Genomic DNA, 22,194 nt, shown 5'->3' with positions numbered 1-22,194 from the left:
TCTTTTAAAGGCGATCTGGGATTCCTATCACATCATATGCATACAAAATGAATGGAGCAAGTAATACCTCATCTCCACCCCCACCCCCCCAACTGTACGAGTTTCCAAGCAAATTACCAAGAGGAGTATCCTAACAGTACAGACCAAAAAGAGCAAACAGGAAATCTGAGCTGAATTGTCACTTTTAAAACTATTTCAGCCTTATATTCTGGATTGACTTTTTAATTGATACAACGTTACAGTTTGTATGCCATTTTCCTATAATTAATCCCAACTGAAAACAATGATGCATTTACATATAGAACTATTTCAAAGAAATGTCTGTACGATTCGCTCCCAGTGCTATGGAACCTGCCCCATTTATATTGCAGGATAGATTCCACAGCACCAGAACAACAAACAATTGAAATGTACAGTTTCTTGAAAGTCATAATTCTGCTTCTGGGCTTCGCCAAGGGTTGGGGAAAATCCATTCAGGCCACCTTTCACAGAACTGCATCATGGCCTAGTTGGATGAGTTGTGTGTAGTCTTTTCAGTCATCAACATTGGTGGCAGCAGAAATCTCTTCAGGTGGGACTTGGTGCCTCCAAGTTAGCACCAAACATAAAGGCAGAATCACCTTTGTTTAATAAAAGCTAAAACTTAAAAAAAAATTCTTGCTAAACTATTAATTTACATGACTCCAATTAACTTCACACTGAATGACTTAACTTACTGTCAGTAGTAAATTGCTATGCATTGCAATTCTGTGGACGCCGACCACATATTCACCGCCAAATCAGCTTCTATGGTTACACAGAGAACAATTTTGGCTTTGCTGCTTAGATAAAGACTTGAGTTAATTTGTCAATTGTTCCACATAAGAGGGCTTAAATTGGAAACTCGGTACTCCTGCAGCTTTCCTGCACCAGACAACACACCACATGATCTCCTTCACAGAATTTATTTTGATATGTCACAGATGTTTTCCCAAGTTTCTTCAAAATTACAATTGGTTTTTAAGAACCTATTTGTCAATCTCGTATTGGAAAAAATGTGGATATTGAAACTGATTTTGTGGTGGTGGTGTTTATATTACATTGATCTACCTAATAAAGGGTATTTCCCGGTTCTTAGACATAAATATAGAATTTCACAGTTGCAAATATTTCTAAAATTTAAATATCTTATGGGTGATGAAAGTCTTTTGGGAGCTTATGGAATGATTTCAAGAATTTATCAGCTTCTATTTAATCCAAATTGATGACAAATTTCAAGGTCTGTAGTTTATTAAGTTGGGAAGAATGCCCAGAAATTCGGGTCGGGGGCTTCCCGCGGGTGTAAGCCCCCGATCTGCACTTACCTTGCGCGCCGGCAGTTGAGCTGTAGGGCCCCGTGGAATTCTGCTCCTGGGCCTGGCCCAGCTGCCGGCGCGCAGTGCTTGCGTATCCCAGGGGCGTAGTTAGTGCGATACGTCCCCTGGGATCACGTGGGCCATGGGCAGCCAATCGGCGCAGGGAAAAGCCCATTCATAAGTCTTGACAGGAAGACCTGTCAAAACTTATAAATACTACGGCCCCAAAATAGTAGTAAACCTTCAAATAAATTTTTTAAAATCATCACACTTTTTAAATAAACTCTAAATTACATTAAATAACTATTTTAAACAATAATTTAAATTTTTGAAAAAAATAATTTTATATTCTAACAGGGCGAAAAATAAACTTACCTTGCTTTAAAGTATTTAAAAATAACAAACCTGTGGAAAAAATGTTTTAATTTTAATTAATTGACCACTTACCTTTTAAAATGCAGGCCTTACACCTGGTTTTTACATTTCTAAAATCTAAAGACTTACCCTCACGGAAAAGCCTGTAAAAAAAAGTAAGTTCAAAGCACACGCGCTGACTCCCGCGCACACGCGTTCGACCTCTGAACCCCTTCGTTCAGAGGAACGGAAGTGCCGGTTTCCCGCGCATGCGCATTGCATGCAAGAAACTGGCACTTCCATCGGGTCCACGGGTGAGTACCCCGTGCGTACTCACCCGTGGAGACCTGAATTTCTGGGCCATGTTTAGCCCAGAATACAACTGCTGGGAAAAAGCTAAACAGGATACTTGGAGAAATTATATACATGTCACCCAACATGGGACACATGGGAGGAAATGGGCCAGGAATCTGGACAACCCCGACCCCCCCATCCCGGCATTAGAATACAGCAGGTGAACAAAGGAGCAGCCAACAGCGGTCCCCGAGTACTGCACTGAAGTGTTGCCCTGGTTCCTAATCACATGATATGCAATTCTACCTACTTCTCAATCTGTGGGAAAAATAATACTAAGTATGATCAGAAGTTAACTTTCAAGATTTTGAATGAATGTATTTACAGAGGCATGGTCAGAAATAATGCTTTTTCTCATTTTAGTTTTGTTTATATTTGGGAAGAAGTTGAGTGCAACCTGGAGTAGATTGTACAAGATCCAAATAAAATCACTCCATTTCCTAAACTTCTGGCCTCTCAACTTCCCATACAAGCTGACATTGTAAATGGTACCCTCTCCTCAAGCACTGTTTTCCTCCCTTTCAAATTCAAATCATTCTACTTCCAGGTCTGCTGATTAATATTAACTTGTAGGTATTCGGGTTCACCAATTGTAGGTGTTGGACAAATGCCTATCAAATAATCGAGGTCGACTCCAGGAGAACAATTAAATAGTTCTTTAATGCAAGAATAATCGAATTCCAACAGCTGGCTGAGATCGGTACAGGAGAGCCATTAAGTAGGTCTTAACCAGACGGAGATGCCACGAGGACTGAGTAGTCAGTCCCGGGGATTGCGGCGTGACATCATCGCATTTGCCCGCGCTTGGGGCGGTCACGTGATGTGCGACGTGATGTCATCGCGTTTGCCCGCGTCATCGCGTTCGCCCGCGCTCCCAAAGGGGGAACGCCCCGCACAGGCAAACCACATATATACATCGTTACGTTAATGGGAATTATGTACGGTAAGGGACACTCGGTGGTACCGCTACATGCGCCTCCCCAGAATTCGCTTTAACGGACAACGTCAAACGATGAGATGGTCTGACGAGCCTGTCCGAACGACTCCTGTAGTCTCGAGACGGAGACTGTTGGGTGGCTGGCGGTCTGGCAGGCGGTCGTACTCGGTCTGCCGTAACGACGATGGGTAGCTGGTGGTCAGGTGGGCGGTCGTACTTGGGCTGCCGTAACGATGATGGGTGGTCAGTGGTCGTGCTGTCTCGACTTGCCGGGCGAGGTCCAAATATGTGGTCCGGTAGATGGGGTCTTGAGCGGATCCCGATGTGTGCAAGGGTGAATAAAACGTATTCAGCCCTGTGAAGGACTGTGGAAGCGTGTGACCTCAGCAGCCCGTGGTTCGAAGCGGGCGCCAGGGTGAAACAGCTGGCCGTGTCATAGTGACTGGCAGGTTGGGCAGATGCGGACCATGGCTCTGTCATTGTTGGAAGAAGGTCCCCAGTCTGACGAAATCTGCAGGAACGCCGAACGGGCGATCCAGGAGGAAATAAACGTGGGTCTTGGCAGGTCGGTGAACTCGCCGACAAGCGAGCGAACTCTTCGGCAGTTGGGAACGCACGGAACGGTGCGTGCCGTAGTGCTACTACGGTAACACAGAAGAGAGTGAACCGTTGCTGCGTTGATCAGTGATCGGTGATGACAGCAATTTTCGCATGGCCGATCACGGCCGCGGGATGCCCGTTGGACCCGTCCTCGATGGTTGCAGCGTCAGTAGATGTTTGCTTTTGTTGAGGGGAAAACTGTAGAGAGGGCGGCAACGCTTCTAGTTGTTGTTGATTTAGGGGGAAAACTGCCGGGAGGGCGGCAACGCTTCTAGTTGTTGTTGATTTAGGGGGAAAACTGCCGGGAGGGCGGCAACGCTTTGCCTTTGTGCCGAAAAGCGTGGCAGAAGAAACAGACCAGCAGGCTGACGGGCTGGTGCGGCGTCGGCGGGGGATGGGTCCTCGTGGTCTGCGAGGGGCGAATCTTCGTGGTTTGCGAGGGATGGGTCCTCATGGTTTGCGAGGGAGGAATCCTCGTGGTTTGTGAGGGGTGGGTCCTCGTGGGTTGCGAGGAGCGAATCCTCGTGGATTGCGAGGAGTGGTTTGCGAGGACTGAGTCCTCGTGGCCTCTCCGCCGGGTCGCGCTCCAATCCTATGAGCCCGAAAACGTGCTGCACCTGCGCTGTGAGGGTGTAATACTTGCTGTTCCGCCGTGGGGTTGGCGAAGAGGCTGACGCTCCGAAATTCGGTAGAGCTGTCGAAAATGGAGACCGTATCCAGGTACGTGGTCTGCGCCGTATCGATGTTGCACAGGGCGAACGGGGCTTCTACCAGAATAAAGCACGAGGGCGATTGTTGCTTCCAGTGTTGCAGTAGCTGAGCGAAATGGCTGTAGCTTCCATGCGTGCTTCTTTCATGAAAAACGTTCACGAAAAATCGGGGTCCGGCTGCGCTGCTTTCGTGAAAAACGTTCACGAAAAACGGGCTCATCAATGTAGGCATTGATGAGCTCCCATCCTCACGTTGTTGGTCACCAATTGTAGGTATTCGGGTTCACCAATTGTAGGTGTTGGACGAATGCCTATCAAATAATCGAGGTCGACTCCAGGAGAACAATCAAATAGTTCTTTAATGCAAGAATAATCGAATTCCAACAGCTGGCTGAGATCGGTACAGGAGAGCCATTAAGTAGGTCTTAACCAGACGGAGACACCACGAGGACTGAGTAGTCAGTTCCGGGGATTGCGTCATGACGTCATCGCGTTTTCCCGCGCTTGGGGCAGTCACGTGATGTGCGGTGTGACGTCATCACGTTTGCCCGCGCTTGGGATGGTCACGTGACGTGCGACATGACGTCATCGCGTTCACTCGCGCTCCCAAAGGGGGAACGCCCCACACAGGTAAACCGCATATATACATCATTACGTTAATGGGAATTATGTACGGTAAGGGACACTCGGTGGTACCGCTACAAACTCAAAAACTGCTGCCTTAAGTATAAGTATTATTACAAATTGACAAACCTCTGCTCAAATAATGCCAGTAATTCTCAAAATACTACATCAAAATAAAGGCTACATGGTTTTCACAGAATAATGGACAGTTTTGGAACGTAATCACTAAAACATTACAAAAAAAGAGATTAGGCGGTGGTCTGTCCAGCAGTCGTCAGCTCCTATCATGGCGCGGGTGATGTGGACATCCTTGTGGCCCCTCACTCGGATGATGATGTAGTCCAGCAGATGCCAGTGCCTGGAGCTGCCATGAAGCCTTGTACTTGTCTCTCTGAGAGAACAAGGTGTTGGTTATGACAAGGCCGTGTTCTAAGCATTTCGTCAGGAGGAGGGTACCATTGGAGTTGGCTTTCCCTACCCCCTCTCTGCCGATCACACCTCCCCAGAGGCCTGTGTCCTTTCCAACTCTGGCGTTAAAGTCACCAAGGAGGATCAGCTTGTTGCCCGTTGGGACTCGGGACAGGGATTGTTCGAGGCTGGAGCAGAATTCCTCTTTGGTCTCGTCTGTGGCTTCCAGTGTTGGGGCGTACGCCCTGATGACCGTAGTGCGCTGGTTCCGGGCTAGGGTGAGCCGAAAAGTCATGAGGTCATTGAGCAGCAGTGATACCCGCCCTCCTGTATGCATCAGAGACATGGAGAGGTACCACCAACGCTGCCTCCGCAAAATCCTGCAAATCCATTAGCAGGATAGGCGCACCAACGTCAATGTACTCGCTCAGGCCAACATCCCCAGCATCGAAGCTTTGACCACGCTCGATCAGCTCCGATGGACAGGTCACATCGTCCGCATGCCCGATACGAGACTCCCAAAACAAACGCTCTATTTGGAGCTTCGACACAGCAAGAGAGCCCCAGATGGGCAGAGGAAACGCTTCAAGGACACCCTCAAAGCCTCCTTGAAAAAGTGCAACATCCCCACCGACACCTGGGAATCCCTGGCTAAGACCGCACAAAGTGGAGAAGTATCCGGGAAGGCGCCGAACACCTCAAGTCTCTTCGCTGGGAGCAAGCGGAAGTCAAGCACAAGCAACGCATGCCAACCCAAGCACCCCACCCACCCACCCCTTCAACCACCATCTGCCGCACCTGTGACAGAGACTGTAGGTCCCGCATTGGACTCATCAGTCAACGGAGAACTAATTTTTAATGTGGAAGCAAGTCATCCTCAGTTCCAAGGGACTGTCCAAGAAGAACAAAAAAACTGTTAATCAATGGCCCTCATTTTATTCCCCAGATGTCATGTACATCCCTATTGTTACAAAGAGTTGTAGACTTAGAGCTAGCTCTGAAGCCGAGAATCACTTTGCCCATTTTAGCAAGTCTACTATCCCATTTGAGAGTTCAATATTTATACCCTTTTCCAGTGGTGTTTCCTTTAAGGTTTTCTGCTGATGTAAGCTAATTATCTCGTCATTTTTCTGCTGACCCCTGCAGTTTTTACAGTCACCTCAGCTGGTAGCACTACAGAATTATGTCTCTTCTCTACGTGTTCTAAATTTATCATAAAAAACGGCATACCAGCAGGTGCGCTTTACTTGGTATCATTTTTATGAAGGCAGATGTTTGTTACTTTTATGTGCTCCTTTACAAGGTGTAAATTAGAGCACCTTGTACCAGGTAACTATTGTCTTGTTCACAAAGGTTCAGACTTCAGGAGCCTTTAACCTTCTGTTTCAATAAGGTTATTGTTTCAGTGTCAACAACTTATCTTATCTCAATAGCCAGAATGCTATCACAGCTTTTTCATAGTTCGGTTTCTCGATTTCCAGACCCAGTTTGTCATGTTTTAATAAGGCTAGAATTCTTTCCTAGAATGGTATATTGTTCTAAAAAGGTTATGTTGCTTATTCCTTCACAGCCTCAGCCGCTTGCTAATTTTTTTTCCAGTTCTAGGTAATGACTGAACATCACTTGTACAGATTGCGATAATGTCCCATTGGTAGTTAAACCACACATTTGAGAAGGGCTGCCAATGTGGGAACGTGCTTTCTTGCTCCTAATAGTGAGAGCTGTGCTGATCTGGTTGCTGCACGAGGGCCTCCTACCAGTACTGGATTGTCCCATCTGACCCCAAGTTGGATCTTCTGGGATTGGAAGACCTGAAAGATGTACATTCAACTAATTGTTTAATTATTTTTGACAGTTCCACTATAAACTAGCACTTTCTGTAAAGTTGCTGTCTCTCTTATTTTTATCTTGTACAACTAACTGAGACATTTACATTTGAACTCAGTATATACAGATACTTTTAATTGAAAATTGAAGTTGAATTAGTATTTTGGCATAGTTTCTGCACCACTTGAAACTAGCCACTTTGAAATGAAGCATTGTTTTTGGGCTCAACAGTTAATGCTTCCTTTATTACCTTTAGAGACAACATCCATTTCTTTTTTTTTTTAAAAAGAGTGGGGAGTGGCTATCATGTAATAAACTTTTAATTATTTAAATAATAGCACCAGTTATACAATACACTTCAGTTAATAGGGCCATTAAGTGAAAAGTTGCTGTTTTGCCATACATTTATTGCCTATTCACTTTACTCTTCCTTTAATAGACACGATGGGGATTGGTTCCATTCAGAGGGTCGACTGTACTAAACAGTATAGTTACATTAGAATATGCATTTTAATTTAATTATTGCCATATGAACATGAAAATAAATCAGGGCTAATGCTTTTTCCATATCAAATAATCCTTTCCTGGACCAAAAAAGTTAAAAGGAGCAGAGTGACTGCTGTTAAAATATTAATTGGCACACACCAGAGTCTGGGCCCATTGCATTCCCTTTTTAAACACACTCTTGGGTGATTGTGGCAGGTGATAAACTCTTATAGTATTACAGTACTTTGCAACATTTAGTTTATTGGCAATACCCCCAGCTCTCTTTCACTGCTATTATTTCAGTATACAACCATTGTTTCAAACAACTCGAAAACACTTCAGAAAAAAAATCTGCCATATTTTACATGTATTTGAAAATGAGGCCCAACTAAATTGTTAACACATGGTTGTGGTCTCCTCCCCCCCCCCCCCCCATATAATTGTGTAGAAGAGAGTTAAATCAAGTTTCTAAAACTCTTTAAAATATCAGCCAGTGTAATAGTGAAAGAGTAAAGCATAACGGACCCAAAACTGAACCTTGAAAAACTCTTTTTACTGGAGGAATGGCTCTCGAAAGCACAAAATGATTTTAATATTTTAAAAATGGCTAAATTAATTGATAAAATAAATTGAGTTACAATAAAATTTAAACATCTAAAATAATTCTATTAACTATAATGTATTATTAAACAATGAAAAAATTCAGTATTTGATCAAGATTTTCCAACAAGATATTTGTCACTGCAACATGCGGGTCAACAGAAAACTCTTGACTTAAAGGTAAAGTTAGCAGTGATTTTCATTCTTCAGACAGATGTATCCCTCACATACCTAAGCATCTGGCATCTTGCTGCCACAACCAGAACACAACAGACTGGAAACCTATTTGGTTTTTAAATCCCATACATCATCGCCTCATCCTAGAAGTTTTTTTTTGGCTGGTTAGATGAACAAAAATTATCATTTGCACTTTTCTTCTGTAAAGAATTTTGTCGTTTCCTTCCTGCCTTTGAAATTCTTTTGATTTTATGCAATCAAGGTGCACTCGTTCTTTTTGGAATAGAGAGGCAATAAATGTTAATCTTCCTCACTCTTTGAAGTTTATCCACTAAATATCTTGGGACAAATTCATCAGCAAAATTGGGATGGGGAAATCACAGGACTGATACCTGGGATGGCAGGAATTACATGAGATTGGGTCGCTTAGGCTTATATTCGCTAGAGTTTAGAAGAATGAGAGGGGATCTCATTGAAACGTATAAAATTCTAACAGGACTAGACAGACTAGATGCAGGATGTTCCCGATGGCGGGGGAGTCCAGAACCAGGGGTCACAGTCTAAAGATAAGGGGTAAGCCATTTAGGACCGAGATGAGGAGGAATTTCTTCACCCAGAGAGTGGTGAACCTGTGGAATTCTCTGCCACAGAAGACAGTTGAGGCCAATTCATTAAATATATTCAAGAAGGAGTTGGATATATTTCTTGAGGCTAAACGGATCAAGGGATATGGGGAGAAAGCAGGGACAGGGTACTGAATTTGGATGATGAGCTATGATCTCATTAAATGGCGGAGCGGGCTCGAGGGGCCGAATGGCTACTCCTGCTCCTATCTTCTATGTAAAAGACACTTGAGTCTCTCCTTTTCCCACACGCTAACCTCGCCTGTTACACCTCGGTGTAGCTGCCAGTCGCTAAGTATGAATAAAGCACGCAGGGTTGAGGCTAGACCAGCAACCCGGCTGTGTAAAAATATTAATCGTTAATGAAACCTCTACAGTTGTCAACCAAGGCCTGAGGCAAGGTGGTGATACTATTCAGACAAGACTGACACGAGAGAGCCAAAGCCAAAAGGATGCTGCCTCACTGATGCCCATTTTTAAACCCAAGACGACCAGTCAGTTTGGAACATGGAAGATTAAAACGTACTAAACCGGTAAAACGGCACAGGTTACAGGCCAAAAAAACAATTGGCCTAGAACTGTGGATTACCGATGTAAAAAGAGAGGGCTACACATGGGATCAGTTGAAGTGTTTGCCCAAAACAAGAGTTAAATGGCTAAAAATAGAAGGCCTATACTCAGATGATTTCCCACACTGGAAGTACTGCAATCAGAGTGTTTTTCAACAGAGGTTACCTATAGGTCCACGAAGGCTACATGACAAAAAATATTTTTACATTTACATAATTTCTAAGAATGTACTGTAATGTGCAAGAGATCTAAATACATTGATGCTCAACGGCCCAGTGGATAAAGGCACTACCTGGCATACAAGAAGCTTGTAAGAAACAGGATTGAGAACAGCTGTTATGCCCTACAGTTCTATTGCCTGCCAACACAATGTCCAGGTTCAGAATGAAATTTAAGTGAGATACTGGAGGTCTGCCAGTACCCATGAGATCACACCCAGGAAAAAAAAGTCAGAGCTTGCAGGAGGGGGATAAAATTGGATTTTATTTTTAATGCAACAAAACTTTCATATGACTTGAATAATCATAGCATTTTACAACATTGGAGGCCATTAAGTCCATTGTGCCAGAGCAGTCTCTAAAGGAATTATTCACTTTCGTCCCATTCCCTCATCTTTTCCCCATACTCAATTTTTTCTTATTCAAATATTTATCTACTTCCCTTTTAAAAGCTAGTATGGATTCTGCTTCTACCACTATTTCTAGTAGGGTCTTCCATGTCTTAATAACCTTCTGTAAAACAAGAAATTCTCCGAATTGCTTCCTTCATTCGGGGTTGACATTAAACTTATGCCGACATTTACCAACTAGTGGAAACTGTTTTTCCTGATTTACTTAATCAACACCTCTGTTGGATTTCCTCTTAACCTTCTGTGTTCTAATGAAAAAAGAACTAAAGAATGAAGTGACAAGTAGACATTTCGCACTATCTTTGCTTGGGGAAAAGTACATTTTTAAATATAATCAGACTATAATTTGTCAGCTGGCCCGCCAAATACTTAATTGTAAGGTCAATGCATCAAGTCAGGTAAATTATTGACAACTGGCAGGTTTGACCACAAGATTACACAGAAAGTAAGGAAGGAGAAAATAGTTAGCCAGCTTCTCTACTCCTGATCTTTATCCAATGCCTCCTGTTGGAAAGTGCTCATTTGGATGTCAGGTGAAGTGTGTGTGGTGGTGCCGGGGGGGGGGGGGGGGGGAAACAGGGAGGGGAAGGGACAGAGAAAAAAAGAGGAGCTGCATCAGCAGCAATTCCACCCCACCCCCCAAAAAAAAACTCAATTTAAAATTAAATATTTGGCAGGTCAATTGGCCATGATTCTTGCCACTTTGGTCGATGGTCGTCAGTGTTTGTTACGCAGTGCTGTCCCTTTCTGCATTGCCTCTATCTCATCTTGTTGATAATGACCCCACAGTGACTTAAGGTGGCAATGGAGAACCTGTCAGAGGGTAAACTCAAAAATAGGTTCTTCGGTTATCTGGTCACGGTGAAGCACTGGCGAGAAGGTCTTACAATTGCAGTTCAGCAATTTTCTGAACTTAGGTTTCAGCTGTGCTGGTGAAAGAAGTAGAAAGCAGAAGCAATGCCCTCACAGGAAAAGGAAGGGAAGGAGACTCAAAGGATTAAGCATGTTGGACTTTTCTTAAAATGGTGGCCAATTTAAGAATGGCATTGGCAAAGGGTTGGTCCTCTTTTAGGAAATGGTGTATATATGGGGAACATAATGGAAGAAGGGGGGCATAATAAACAGGCCATAATAAATTGAATCATCTCTTTGCAGCCTCTTTTTCTTCGCTTTCTTGCAGCCAATGCAGATTTTATAGCCAAGAAATGACACAGCCTAAAAGTTTGAATTCAAATCTGAAACAGAGCAAAATAAATAAATATAGTACCAGTAAAGTACGATGGATAGGCATGGTGTCAATAACGGGGGAAAAGGGAAACTGCACACGCTCTAGATAGAAAGTCCTATCTGTAATTTCATGGTTGGAGAGTTTATGGTAAAGCAAGAGATGAATTGGCAGCTTTTCACCTTAAATTAACATATGTATTTCAAATATGCATCAATTCAATTTACTTGGAGAACATAATGCAGATGTAGAGTGCCAAGAACTTAAAATAACAATCTTTATAGTATAAAACTATTTGTCTAACCATAACAAACTCCACATGAGCTGAACACTGTAAAATGCCAGTTTCTTCACGCAGAGGACATTATACGCAATATACAGATGCTGCATTTATTACACACAAAAAACAAATTAAGTATGGAATTCTTAGTTTAGTTTAAGAGAGAAAATCTTAGAAGTCAAGCTTCTGTAGTACAGGTAGACTATCCTTTATCCGAAAACCTCGGGACCAGCCGAGTTTCGGATAAAGGAGAATTTCGGATTTCGGAAGGTGGGTCGGCGGGGGTGGGGGGTCGGCGGGGGGGTCGTGCGCACGACTTACGCTGACGCTCGGCGTAAGTCAGTCGGGGTCGGGGCCGGCGGGGGGGTCGGCGGTTGTCGGGCCCGGCGGTTGTCGGGGCCCGCGGGGGGGTCGGCGGTTGTCGGGGTCTGCGGTTGTCAGGGCCGGCGGGGTTGGCGGTTGTCGGGGCCGGCGGGGTGGTCGGCGGTTGTCGGGGCTGGCGGGGCCCGCCGGGGGGTCGGCGGTTGTCGGGGCTGGCAGGGTCGGCGGTTGTCGGGGCCGGCGGCGGTTGTCGGGGCTGGCGGTTGTCGGGGCCGGCGGGGTCCGCGGGGGGGTCGGCGGTTGTCGGGGTCGGCGGTTGTCGGGGCCGGCGGTTGTCGGGGCCGGCGGTTGTCGGGGCCGGCGGTTGTCGGGGCCGGCGGGGTCCGCGGGAGTGTCGTGCGCACGACTTACCCTTTATCCGAACTTCCGAAACCGGAACCCTCTAAAAACCGAAGGTTTTTTCGTTCGTACGCACGACTTACGCTGAACGAAAAAACCTTCGGTTTTTAGAGGGTTTCGGTTTTCGGAAGTCCGGATAAAGGGTAGTCTACCTGTATTGCCGTCCAAGGGTTCTTGCAAAGCTCACTGCTTTGAGCTTAAACAAATATTTATTACTGCCCAAGGAAAGAAGCCATAGGATCTTCAGGTCTCTGGCGTTTCATTCTGTATGCCTCCATTTCTTCTTCTGTCGGTTCCTTTGTTTCATATATGCTGTTGTAACCTCGTTTACGTTCATCAATTTGCAAAATTTGTTCAACCTGCTTCAAACGAGCTTCTTCAGCAACCAGGGCCTAAGCAAATCAAAATAAAATGTTACGCGGCAGCGATTACACAGCAACAATCCTGAAAGTTTAACATTTGATTTCCAAAACATAAAACAGACTGAAATAGACTAGCAAAGTAATGTCTCATTTATACTGATATGGGCTCGGTGCAGGGCTTGCCTGACCACCCCCTCCCTAAAATGTAACCATGAATACAAAACATATACAGTACATTAAATATTCACTTTGGCTGAAAATTTCCTCTGCTATTCAATGTGTGTGCGTTTTTAAACTCGTAATGCCCCAGTTGCACACATATGTTTAATAACAAATATCTTTAATAAGGACTGCTGGTTAAAGATATCTGGAATTTTCATTAATTTGAATTAGAATTGTCCAGATGAGTTAGCTAACTGATCAGAAAGTGGCAAATATGAAAGGTGAGTAAATCAAAATTATAAGTGATACACACAATAATTGTAATGTTATTTAAAACGAAATATTTTTAAAGCAAGAATTCAAAATTAATTTCAAAAGAATGTCAGCTTTTGCCTGGTTAGCAAACCACAATGTTCATTATTGATATAATGTACAATTACCATTACACTGCAATTAAATCTATGTTCAGCAAAAAATTCTGTGGAGACTTAAAGCACCCAATGGCTAGTATGAAAACAAATCAATCCAATACCAGGGACTAGTAGTTACCTTGATATGAGCCTTCTCCTACAAGAGCACTTTTTGTAATATGTCTTCAGATGTCAGTGAGTTTACTAAATATTTTGAAGCGATTTTGAAACTGAAAACACTATAGCATTATTACTTTTATTTATATATTATCATTTTAGTTAGTCAATAGTTTCTTCCTATTTTCTGTGAAATCATCGAATTAAAAAAAATTAGGAAAGAGCTGAAAATGAAGGCTGTCTTACTGCAATTATATAGGGCCTTTGTGAGACCACACCTGAAGTACTGTGTACTGTGTACAGTCTTGGTCTCCTTAGAGGAAGTGCAACAAAAGTTCACTAGACTGCTTTGTGGGATGGGGGATAGTCCTACGAGGAGAGATGGAGTAGACTAAGCCTATATTCCCTAGAGTTTAGAAAAAATGAGAGGTGATCTCATTGAAACATATAAAATTCTTAAGTGGCTTGACAAGGTTGACGCTGGGAGATAGCTCCCCTGTCTGGGGAGTCTAGAATTAGGGATCACAATCTCAGAATAAGTGGTCGGCCATTTAGGACTGAGATGAGGAGAAATTTCTTCACTCAGAGGGTGGTGAATCTTTGGCATTCTCTACCCAGAGAGCTGCGGAGGCTCAGTTGTTGAATATATTCAAGACAGAGTTCGATGGATTTTTGTATGCTAAGGGAATCAAGGGATATGGGGACAGTACAGGAAGGCGGAGTTGAGGTCGAAGATCAGCCATGATCTTATTGAATGGCGGAGCAGGCTTGAAGGGCTGAATGGCCTGCTCCTGCTCCTATTTCTTATGTTTGCTCTTACAGAACATGAAACTGCCATAAGTGGATATGTACCCTGTAAAAAGTTACTGGTTTATGTGGAATCAATTGCATATCATCCATTGCGTGCAGCTTCAGCAGACATTAAAATCTACTACACCATATACTTCATTGGCTACCCACAAAGTCAGCTTTTATTGCCTGCTATAAAACTACAAAACTGATCTGACAATATAATAGTCAAGTTACATGCAAAACTATACCTTGCATCTCTCTTCAAAAACACAGAGCACAAAATAATGAGATGAAAACGTCAGACCTCCCAACACAACATGCAATTTGTATACTGTAGCTATTACATCATGACTCAATGAGGATTTAAAAAGCAATCGGAGTCAATGAATTTATATAAATGAAATCTGAAGATTAATACATAACCACACACAAACACATGTGGTACCATTGGGTAATTTAGGTTAGCATGGTTCAATGTGTGCTGTTGGGACAATGAACAGCAACAACTTGTATGTATATAGCATCTTCAATGTCGAAAGATGGCCCAAGGTGTGTCATAGTGGCATAAATGGAGAAAAATAGACATTAGTCAAAGGAGGCGATATTGCAGTCATATTGCATTTTTAACATAGAAAAATACATCTCAAGATGTTTCAGATTTCCCCCCCCCCCCCCCCCCCCAGAGGGATGAGAAAAACAGGATCAGCCAAAGAAGGAGAGATTAGGAGGGGTGACCAAAAGTTCGGTCAAAGAGGTGGGTCTTAAAGGAGGAGGGAGGTGGAGAAGTTTAGGGAGGTAATAAAGGGAGGCATAGGGCCTAGGTGGCCACAGTTGTAAATGGTGGGGCAAACAGAGGAGCGATGCACAGGAGGAGATCAGAATCAGAGGAATGCAGGGTTCTCAGAGGGTTGTAGGACTGGAGGAGGTTACAGAGATAGGGATAGGCAAGGCAGTTAAACATGAGAATGAGAATTTTAAATTGGAGGTGTTGGGGGACTGCGAGCCAACTAAGTCAGCAAGGGCAGGGGTGATAGGTGAGGATAGGATAGGATACGGGCAGCAGAGTTTTGTACTAACTGAACATAAGAACATAAGAAATAGGAGCAGGACATTTGGCCCTTCGAGCCTGCTCCGCCATTCAATGGCTGATCTTCTACCTCATCTCCACTTTCCTGCACTATCCCCATATCCCTTGATATCCAAAAATCAAAAATCTATCGATCTACCTTTTGTAGTTTTGACTTAATTATTTCCCAACTCATATTTAGATAGGATTTAATTCACTTTCATGATTTCCTCATGTTATCAGAAATTAAAACGCTCGATTTTAGATTTAAATTAATCAAAAGTTAGTAAGTTAGTCTAATAGAGGAGAAACGAATTCGATAGGGCTAGAAGACTGTAATTATAGGTTTATGTCGTCATGGCCAAGAATTAAAGGGCCGATGTTAATTCAGCACCAGGCTTTGTATAAAAGACATCCTAATCGAGTTTTATGGCTTTAAGGACACCTTCAGTAAAAAGTGTCTCAAGACTTTTCAGTGTTTGATCGAATTCTATTAATGTAGAAATCTTGGTTTTTGTTTGTGTATTAAATACAATTGCAATGATCATAATGTATTAATAAAATAGCATTTCTGACTGCTAAATTATTTAAAACTAGCTGGGGGGGCCCCGGCGTTGCCAGGGCTGTTTTGGGCCAGGCGGTTTAAATCGAGTCCCAGGCTTTGGGGCCTGTCTCTGTGTCCCTCTGTGAATCTGCTGCCGGGCAACATTTCTACCTTTTAATAGCTTCAAAGATGAAAGTGAAAGTACTTATAAAACGTTTTTGGTAAATGTGATGTTATTTTTTAAAAGAGATACTAACTTTTTCGAAGCTGGATTAGCAGATTTTGAGCTGGAAGTAGTGAAGCAATGGCTGCCCGATGCCCGAGTTGAAAAGCATTAGTCCCACCCACAGACGCAGTGATTGGCCAACCATCAGGTGACTGAACTGTAGGATTGGTCAATCGTGACGGCACAGGATTGGTCGACCTTGACGTCAGTCAATCAATGCTATTAGCAGATAATGAGTTTAATTTTGAAGGTTTTTTGCATAACGTGCAAACAATTTTAGTCCGACCGAAAAGTAAATACACTTATGACGGTTCTGGAATCGTCAGCTTTCTTTCGACGTAACGCACGTGTAGGTACGCTCTATAACTTGAGAGTTTATTCAAGACAGACAGAATGACAGACAGAAGTATCCTTTTATATATATAGATGAGTTGTGGGCAAATGAGCAATCTCCTCCGTTTCCTGACTGGTTAAGAGTCAGGAAGTGAAAGGAGCACCGCCCCACGTGATTCCAGGTTCGCATATGCACAACGGTGCAGCCCTGGGATGCATGGGGCACTACCCTGCACACAACTCTGCAGCGTTTGAAAGTAACTTTTTGAGGGGGTCCACATGAGGTAAGTGCGGCTTTCATTCAGATGCCAGCGGCGTACTCCTTAGTTACGTCGCTGACCGCAAAGTCAGGGCCATTGAGAGAGAACATTTCAAGTCAAAAGACCTTTAAACAGCGCTGCCCACAAGGTTCAATAACAACAGAACAGAATGCGAACATACCAACCACTGGTAAAAAAAAGCTTCTAAAGTTCCATACCAAGGGCAGAATACAAGTTGTTTTATCTCATCAAAGCACCATGTTTCCTCACTGTAGCATATTAGTCAATGATAACTCTCATTTCCACTTGCAACACAAATGGAATATAGCAAGTGATCTGTACTTCAACACCTGAAAATGCAATGTTTACTAAATACATTTATGTCACATGTGTTATTTGTGATGTGCTATGATTAAATAAAGCTATAGAGAATAACTAATTTTGTTTAGTAAAGATAGTCTATTTTGGATTATTTGTAGACTGTAATGGGCCTCTGTTGCTATGACTTTTGATCGACATCAGACTTATTCTACAAATATGGCATAAAACATGTCATGCACAAAAGTAATAAATGACTGAGAACCTGCAAGGCACTGTATAAATGTCTCCGTGTACCACTTTTGCACTTATTTACCATGGCTGATTTGCACGGTTAAATTTAAACCTCAACTTAAGTTAGAAAGAATAAACTTCTCAAATTCTGACAAGTAATGGGTTCCTCATTATAATATTGAAAAGTTTAACATTCAGAATTAACACCTTCAATTTAGTTACCAAACTTATGTTGCTCTACCTGTTTACACAGGACAGAAAGAAAACTATAATTTGGTAACAACATTTGAAGAGTTTTAATAAGGAACGAATTAACGGTCGGAATTTGTCAGATCAGATTTACATAGGGATTACATAGGGTATACAGCACAGAAACAGGTCATTCGGCCCAAACAGTCCATGCTGGCATTTATGCTCCACTCGAGCTTCCTCCCGTCTTTCCTCATCTAACTATCAGCATAACCCTCTATTCCCTTCTCCCTCATATGCTTATCCAGCCTCCCCTTAAATACATCTATACTATTTGCTTCAACCACTCCCTGTGGTAGCGAGTTCCACATTCTCACCACTCTCTGGGTAAAGAAGTTTCTTCTGAATTCCCTATTTGATTTCTTGCTGACTATCTTCTATTGATGACCTCCAGTTTTGTTCTTCCCCACAAGTGGAAACACTATCTCTGTGTCTACTCTATCAAATCCTTTCGTAATTTTAAAGACCTCGAAATGCCCACCCCTCAAGCCTTCTCTTTTCAAGTGAAAAGAGACCCAGCCTGTTCATCCCCTCCTGATAGGTATACCCTTACATTTCTGGTATCAGCCATGTAAATCTTCTCTGCACCCTCTCCAGTGCTTCTATATCCTTTTTAGAATATGGCGACCAGAACTGTACACAGTACTCAAAGTGTAATCTAACCAAGGTTCGATACAAGTTTAGCACAACTTCTCTACTTTTCAATTCTATCCCTCTAGAAATAAATCCTAGCGCTTGGTTTGCCTTTTAATGGCCTTATTAAACTGCGTCACTACTTTTAGTGATTTGTGTATTTGCACTCAGAGATCCCTTAGTTCTTCTACCCCTTTTAGATCCTTATTTTCCAAGTAATATGTGACCTCCCTTTTCTTCCGACCAAAATGTAAAACCTCATATTTATCTATGTTGAAATTCATTTGCCAATTATATGCCCATTCTGCAAGTTTATTAATGTCTTCTTGTCATTTGTTGCAGTCCTCCCCAGTATTGACTAACCCTAAAATTTGGTGTCATCTGCAAATTTAGAAATTGTATTTTTGATTCCAGTCTAAATCGTTAATATAAATTGTGAACAACATTGGTCCCAGCACTGATCCTTGTGGACACTACTTCCCATCTTCTGCCACTCTGAATAGCTACCCTTTACTCCTACTCTCTGCTTTCTGTCTTGAAGCCAGCTAGCTATCCATTCTGCTACTTGTCCCCAACACTCTGCATTCTCTGACCTTATTCGTTAGTCTATTATGTGGTACCTTATCGAAGCCCTTTTGAAAATCTAGATACATTACATCTACTGCATTACCCTTGCCTACTCTCTGTTAGCTCTTCAAAAAATTCAATAAGGTTGGTCAAGCAAGACTTTCCCTTTGACTGTTCATTATTATATTTTTGGTTTCTAGATGTTCTTCTATTTTCTCCTTTAATAGGGATTCCATTATTTTTCCTACCACCGATGGTAAGCTGACTGGTCTATAGTTCTCTGGACTTGTTCTCTCTCCCTTCTTAAATATAGGTATTACTTTAGGTATCTGCCAGTCCTCTGGCACTATACCTTTTTTCAACAAATAATTAATGTGTAGTAATGCCTCTGCTATCTCTTCCCCAGATTCTTTTAAAATGCGCGGATGTAATCCATCTAGACCAGGAGTTTTATCCTCCGAGTTTGATTAGTTTATTTAATATTTCTCCTCTTTTTATTTTAAATGCAGTTATCTCATTTATAATCTCATCATCCAATGTCATATCTACCTGATCTGTCTCCCTGGTAAATACTGAAGCAAAGTAATTATTTAATATTCTGTCATTTCTCTATCGCTGCCTGCGATTTTATCCTGTCTATCCCTTATTGGCCCTATTCCCATCCTGACTTTCCCTTTTTTATTTATGTGCCTGTAGAATACTTGAACAGATTTAATTACATTCTCTGATAAGCAACATAAAAAATGCTAGTAAATGTGTAACAGACCTTTTTAAGCTTTTCTTTCTTCTTTGCATCTTCATCTTCACTATCTGAGCTATGACTTTTCCTATGTTTCTTCTTTTTCTTCTTGTCTTCTTTAAGCTTTTCTTTATGTAGCTATAACCAACAAGCAGTCAAACTGATGTTAGTAATTAGTACAAGCAAATTTTTAAAAAACTCACACATTGGTCATTAAATCATTTCAACACTTATTGTATTTCATACCCCGCTCCCCCTTCCCCAACTCTTGAAGAGGAAATAAAGGGGATAAAATCAAGTGTCACATGATATCAGATACATTTCAGCTGGGAAGTTCAGGGTCTGTCTTCCCTACAATTGTGGTCAAATAGTACTCCTAATTGTACTGACCTAACCAGGAATGCCAAAAGCCCAAATGCTATTCAGGGTAACAGAATCGAAGTAATTGCTCATTTCTGTACACCAATAGCCACCACTGTCGATGCAGCATTTGCTTTAGCTGTACTGAACTTAGGATTGCGAAGGGGTGGAAAATTTCAGGTAAATTTCCGGAAATTTTCCATGGGAAGTTTAGCTTGAGAATTTTGCCCAAAAAAGCACATGCTGGCATAATTTTTTTTTTGTATTTCTTTCATTTTTTTCCCCCACAGGTCCTCTCTTAATAATTAAGATTCCATCTCTGTTAGTAATTTTAAGAAATGTCTTAATCAATATATGTTTATCTTCTTACTTGGCTTGTTTTAATAATTACAAGTTTTGTGTGTGACTGTGAACAAATGTGTCCTGATTGGTTGGATGAGTGGATGAGCGATTAGCTCCCTCTATTGGCGATGTAACATCGTGCGTGCACAGGTCATGCTTCCATCACATGGAGCATCAGGAAAAATTTACTCACCCTGTTGCAATCGTGCTGATCGACCACAGTTCGACACAGAGACGAATGCTCTTTATTTCTCTGCATAGAACAATGCCACGTTTACCGTCGGATGTGTGGAAGCATTTTACCCCAGGCATTAAAGATGGAAAGACTGTGTACATGTGCAAACACTGTACAAAGCCATATGTAAAGAATGCCACAAAGATGCAGCAGCATTTATCCAAATGCAACAACTTCACTCAAAGCTCACAGCAGTCAGCCCAGAGTTACTCTGCTTCCATTCAAGAAGATGATGGTTCACATTCAGCATCAGGCTCCTTATCATCAACAACTCCTGGCCCACTTGGAAGGTTCTTTGATACAATGGATAACCATAGCCAGAAGAATGCAGATGAGTGCCTTGCTCAAGCTGTATATGCGACAGGCTCACCCCTCATGCTCACAGCCAATGTGTACTGGAAGAGATTTTTCAATGTTATTCGCCCTGCATACTGTCCTCCCACCAGACATGCTATGTCTACTTATTTGCTGGAATTATCTCAGATGGGTGGTCAAATGTACGAGGGGAGGGCTTCATAAACTACATCATCTCCACTCCTCTCCCAGTGTTCGTCAAGAGCACAGACACGAAGGACAACAGACACACAGGCACATACATTGCTGATGAGCTGAAAGCAGTCATCAACGATCTTGGATCACAAAAGGTCTTTGCAGTAGTTACTGACGATGCTGCGAATATGAAGGCTGCTTGGGCTTAAGTGGAGGAGGCTTACCCTCATATTACATCTATTGGGTGCGCAGCTCATGGGCTCAACCTGCTCCTCAAGGACATCATGGGTTTGAGAACCATGGAAACACTGTACAAGAGAGCCAAGCAATTTGTTAAGTATGTCAGGGGAAAACAGGTAGTTGCAGCAACTTACAACTCCAAGCAAACGACAAAGAACAAGAACACCACACTGAAGCTGCCCAGCAACTTCGCCCACGACTGTGTGGCTGTTCATGGTTCCAACACCATCAAGTTTGCGGATGATACCACGGCAGTAGGCCAGATCACCAACAACGATGAGTCAGCCTACAGGGAGGAGGTCCAGCATCTCGTGAAGTGGTGCGCCGATAACAACCTGGCCCTTAACATCAAGAAAACCAAATAAATCATTGTGGACTTCAGGAAGTCTAAAGGCGGAAGTCACACCCCCATCCACATCAATGGGGCTGTGGTGGAAAGGGTGGCCAGCTTTAAGTTCCTCGGAGTCCACATCACAGAAGACCTCTCCTGGTCCCTCAATACCTCCTCTCTGGTGAAGAAGGCCCAGCAGCGCCTTTATTTCCTAAGGAGGCTGAAGGGATGTAACCTGTCACCCCTGATCCTCTCTAACTTTTACCGCTGCACAATAGAGAGCATCCTGACAAACTGTATCACAGTATGGTATGGCAGCTGTAGCTACTATGACCGGAAAGCCCTGCAGCGGGTAGTCAAAACTGCCCAACGCATTACCGGCACCCGGCTACCGACCATAGAGCACATATACCAGAAACGCTGTTTACGGAGGTCACGGTCCATCATCAAAGACCCTACCCACCCCAGCCACAGTCTGTTCGCCCTCCTGCCATCTAGGAGACGCTACAGATGCATTCGCACCCATACGACCAGATTTAGGAACAGCTTCTTTCCCAGGGCTGTCATCCTACTGAACTCCACAAATAAACTCTAAAGCCTGCACATCTGCCAATGCACTTTATTATGGTTATGTTTATGTTAATGTATTACAAGCCAAATGTATGTTGAATGTTTAAATGTCTTAATCTAAATGTACACTCTCGGGAGCCGCAAGCCTACATTTCGTT

At 42.8% G+C, this 22,194-nt stretch overlaps 1 protein-coding gene across 4 annotated transcripts in view; it reads right to left on the bottom strand.

Moving 5' to 3' along the window:
- Positions 1–10,069: 10,069 nt before the first annotated feature.
- Positions 10,070–22,194, bottom strand: part of slu7 (SLU7 homolog, splicing factor) — a 72,137-nt gene continuing 60,012 nt past the window's right edge. For all 4 annotated transcript variants that reach the window (XM_085995402.1, XM_085995401.1, XM_085995404.1 and 1 more), the window contains 2 exons: positions 19,497–19,607; positions 10,070–12,849 (listed from right to left, as the gene is read on the bottom strand). In XM_085995402.1, the coding sequence (XP_085851528.1) occupies positions 12,670–12,849; positions 19,497–19,607 (291 nt within the window). In that variant the 3' untranslated portion in view covers positions 10,070–12,669. The remainder of the gene's footprint in view (positions 12,850–19,496; positions 19,608–22,194) is intronic.

Source organism: Somniosus microcephalus, chromosome 8, assembly GCF_052327205.1.
Source record: "Somniosus microcephalus isolate GS21.2 chromosome 8, FLI_Smic_1.0, whole genome shotgun sequence".
Lineage (NCBI taxonomy): Eukaryota > Metazoa > Chordata > Chondrichthyes > Squaliformes > Somniosidae > Somniosus > Somniosus microcephalus.
Note: the sequence above shows the minus strand (reverse complement) of the source record. Positions and strands in the feature narration are given on the sequence as shown.